The 3,784-nt window shown below is 32.2% G+C and overlaps 1 protein-coding gene across 1 annotated transcript; it reads right to left on the bottom strand.

Moving 5' to 3' along the window:
• Positions 1-181: 181 nt before the first annotated feature.
• LOC107025236 ((-)-germacrene D synthase-like) lies at positions 182-2,660 on the bottom strand. The gene is made up of 7 exons (XM_015226034.2): positions 2,532-2,660; positions 2,156-2,429; positions 1,667-2,039; positions 1,376-1,594; positions 1,120-1,264; positions 805-1,053; positions 182-678 (listed from the first exon to the last, which is right to left on the bottom strand). Exons 1-7 carry the CDS (start codon positions 2,628-2,630, stop codon positions 385-387), a joined length of 1,653 nt encoding a protein of 550 aa, XP_015081520.1. The 5' UTR covers positions 2,631-2,660; the 3' UTR covers positions 182-384.
• Between the last annotated feature and the right edge of the window lie 1,124 nt (positions 2,661-3,784).

Raw genomic sequence — 3,784 nt, forward strand, 5'->3', positions numbered from 1 at the left:
AAAAAAAAAAACGAAAACTAGGATTTGTGGTTGCACGAAAATCACGAATCCAAAATTTTGTATCTGTATTTGTTGATGTTATATTTTTAACTTTTGGAAGTGAGGAATGAAAACTAAAAAGAGCAAAGTAGTTTGTTACAGTGCCAATTACTAGGGTTGGAGTAGTCGAAAGACTAATCGATATATAATGCTAGGTGATTTTATATATATTGTAGTTTGTATTAACTGTATCAAAGCAATCCATATATCAATTGACAACCATAACAAAGTACATAAATAAAACATAGGCAATTTTAGCTAAGCTAGAACTTAGCACAAGAAAGAAGCAACATCAAAATATGTTAGATGTTAATGAAGTACTAGTAGTTTCATAGTGAAATTCTCTCATGCTTTTATAGGATCAATTAGCACCATAGAGATGATGTCTTTCAAGTTATTTTTGGAAAAAGTATAAGCATCTTCATCTTTATAAAAGAACTCTGCCACCCTCGTAAGGTTGAGCACTGGCATGAGTAAAACTCTTGGTACTGTTGTAGGCTTTAGGCATCCTCTATTCAAAACCTTCCAATTATTCTCTATTATTTTCCTTATCTCCATGTAAGCTTCTTCTTTTGTGGCACCATACTCGTTCATGTAACATTCAATACCCGATGCTACATCTCCTCTTTCCACTTCTATCTGTATCCATAATATAATCAGACAAATAAGTTTAAGACTAGCAAAGATAGTACCTCATATTCAATTTTGTATATGTAGCACTTCCTATTTATCCTTGAGTTATTATTTGCGCGTACAATATAATACCTCATGTGTTACGAGATCATTGAGTAATCTTGCAATGATAGACGAAGCTACAAGAATTGTAGGTTCATTCGACATCCAATCAAACGCGTCCTTAGTTGCTACGTCTCCCATGCCTAACCAAGAAGTAGTGGCAAGCAATAGATAAGTACTTGATGGAATTCCATTCTTTATATATTGTTCCATTGTTGGCACATCCTTCCCATGATACCATTTGGCCTCTTGGAAGTAAGCCCTCAACAACTTCTTCATCTGAAAAAAGTAACAAGCTTTTAATCTTGACTATATTTTCATCATTCAGTAATAATTCTTGATTACCTCATTTATGGAATATTTGACTCTAAATGTCATCTTATTTCCAAGATTTTCCAATTCTTTCTCCGTTTCATTGTAAACTTGTACAAGAGCACGGTACGAGACCTTCATATACGGCGGTAATTGTTCCGAAGCATCATTGTCCCAACTACGATACATATATACATTCTCAAAATTTACGGTGATAATTCATTTTTAGTGTTAGAAACATAAAAATGCTGTGATAAACTATTGATTGATGTGAGAAAAGAACTTAAACCTTTCAATTGCCGCTGTGAGGAGAGTAAGTTCATCAAGTGTGCCATAGGTATCGTAAGTATCATCCATAATAGAACAGAAGCACAACACTTTGGTTAGTATTTTCCTTGCAACACTATATTGAGGCTCAAAATAGACACCTAAACTCCAAAAATATAATTCAACCACTCTATCTCTAGCAAAAGGTAGTGCCTGCGCGATTTCTGATTCTTTCCACCACCTAAAAATTGTAAAGACAAAATTATACTTTTCAGGAATTATATAAGTTAAAAATGTTTAACTTGTTAATTACCTTGTGATATCACAGAGCTCCCTTTTGTGCAACCTTTGTAGGATATTGAAGTCCAATTTTGCAAAATTTAGTAACATTTCATTGTGTGATTTATCTTCTTGGTAAAATGAAATGTATTTCCTCATTCCTACCCTCACTATAATATTGTTGATTGGAAATTTCAGCGCGTTACTAACTTGAGTCGCAAGGGGATCGCCCAAATTAGGCAAAATTAGCTTCAAATGAGTAGTGGTAAAATTAATTGCTTCATCCAGAATTTCTTCATCATCTACTCTGAGTTGCGCTGCCTCGTACAAGCTCAATAATCTTTGTACGTCGCTGGCCAACGCTTCCTTGTAACTTCCTTGCTCGTCAATGAATTTCCTAAAAGCATCTGCTCCAAAACATATAAGTGACATGATTATGAAAATATATTTTCACCAACAATTTAAACTCATTGCATAATGTCTAGTTGATGTGTGTGGGGAAGGAGGGGGGGGGGGTACGTACACGATGAGACATAATAACCTTGTTGCCTAAGTAATCGAAAGCTTAGAGCAACAACATGAAGGTCATGACTTTCACCAATCCATTCTTCATAACCATTATAGATTTCACTCAATGATTCCTCAATATCATGTTCAAAATGGTATGACACTCCAAGCAATTGGATTGTGTTAATAAGTTCAAGTTTTTGCAAAGATTTGGAAGGAGCCATCACTAGCAATTTCCTCACTTCTTCTTTTAGGTCTTCATGTTTCTTCTTTTCACATTCATTGGCTCCCTACGTGCACGAGTAAATTTCGAAATTTATGGTATGTATATACATATAATAATACATGAAGAATATATATAACATAAAGTAATTAATTAAATCCAAATTTACCAAGAGATTAGCATAAGCAAGAAAATGGTCTCCCCAAACAGAAGGATGATGATTGGCACACCGACGTGTAATCTCTGCCTCATCACCAAATCCATCCATTTTTCTTTGTTCATTTAGGTGAAAGAAAAGAACCAACATTTTGATTAAATAGATGTTAGTTGGATATTCAACGAGCTCAACTGACCAACTTATAATGGTCAAAATTCAACGCTGAAAAGATTCGTTAAGAAAATACTTTTCATAAAAATAAATAATTTTTTTAATTTATCATCCTGCATGCGCTTTGTACGTAATAAAATAAAAAAATATTATCTTAAATTGTGCGTAACTTACCTTTCTTATTCTTGACTCTTTACAAAATTCGAATTAATGGCTTAGGCTTTTGTAATTTGCCTAAAAACCAAGAAAGTGAATTAAGTATACCACTAGATTAATTAATATTCATCATATAATAAAGTGTATTTATATATAATAGTACTAATTAAGTAACAGCCAACGAGACGCATTTGACGATATAGAGACGTGAATGAACCAATGACATGACCAATTCAGGTCCATTTTTGTGATCTCACTTTGAATTTTCAATTGGTTTTGTCCTAACACTGGGTTGACTACAAGTGCCAAATTATAATAGCGGATTCGGGAATGTAATTAAAGGGCGTCAATGGTTATAGTAAAACATATAATTATGAGAGTAGAGGGCTAGATCATATATATACGATCCCAAGGAATTTTCACAACTTAATCACTATATTTATCAAAATTTGATCTCTATATATAAGGTAATTCTCCGATGAAAGGTGTCGCTTGCAGTGGTGTAGCTACACTATGCCCAGGGTATCCAAATATATACTCTTTATCGAAAAATTACATCGCATATATATACATATAAATATGATTAAATAAGATATTTCAAGAAACGCGTTTGTTGTTAGCCCATTGCACTTTGGTGCTCAGCCAAAGTTGAGGTAAACGTCATGCACGTGAGTTCAACTTCGTATATTTTATTTTTACGTTTTTAAAAAGCTATTGATTAATAAATCTGCTATTTTTTTTCTATAATTCAAAACTAATATTATCTATTAAAATAATATTAAATTAAATACCTGCAACTTAAAATTTTAAAGAGAAAAAAATTAGTAGCCAATTAAATTTTTAATCAATTTGACTTTGAATTTTTTCTATTCATTAAATGTTTAAATAAAATTTAAAATTAATTATTTAATTTAAAGTTATTAAGAAACTAATATTTC

This window comes from Solanum pennellii, chromosome 7 (assembly GCF_001406875.1).
Source record: "Solanum pennellii chromosome 7, SPENNV200".
NCBI lineage: Eukaryota > Viridiplantae > Streptophyta > Magnoliopsida > Solanales > Solanaceae > Solanum > Solanum pennellii.

What these genes read in the sequence shown, in the direction of transcription:
- LOC107025236 (XM_015226034.2), bottom strand. Translation starts at nt 2,630, where the DNA reads ATGGATGGATTTGGTGATGAGGCAGAGATTACACGTCGGTGTGCCAAT. An exon ending in AGGTTATTATGTCTCATCGT is followed by an intron (nt 2,040 to 2,155) that starts GTACGTACCCCC and finishes GTTTTGGAGCAG; the next exon opens with ATGCTTTTAGGAAATTCATT. An exon ending in CTCACAGCGGCAATTGAAAG is followed by an intron (nt 1,265 to 1,375) that starts GTTTAAGTTCTT and finishes TATGTATCGTAG; the next exon opens with TTGGGACAATGATGCTTCGG.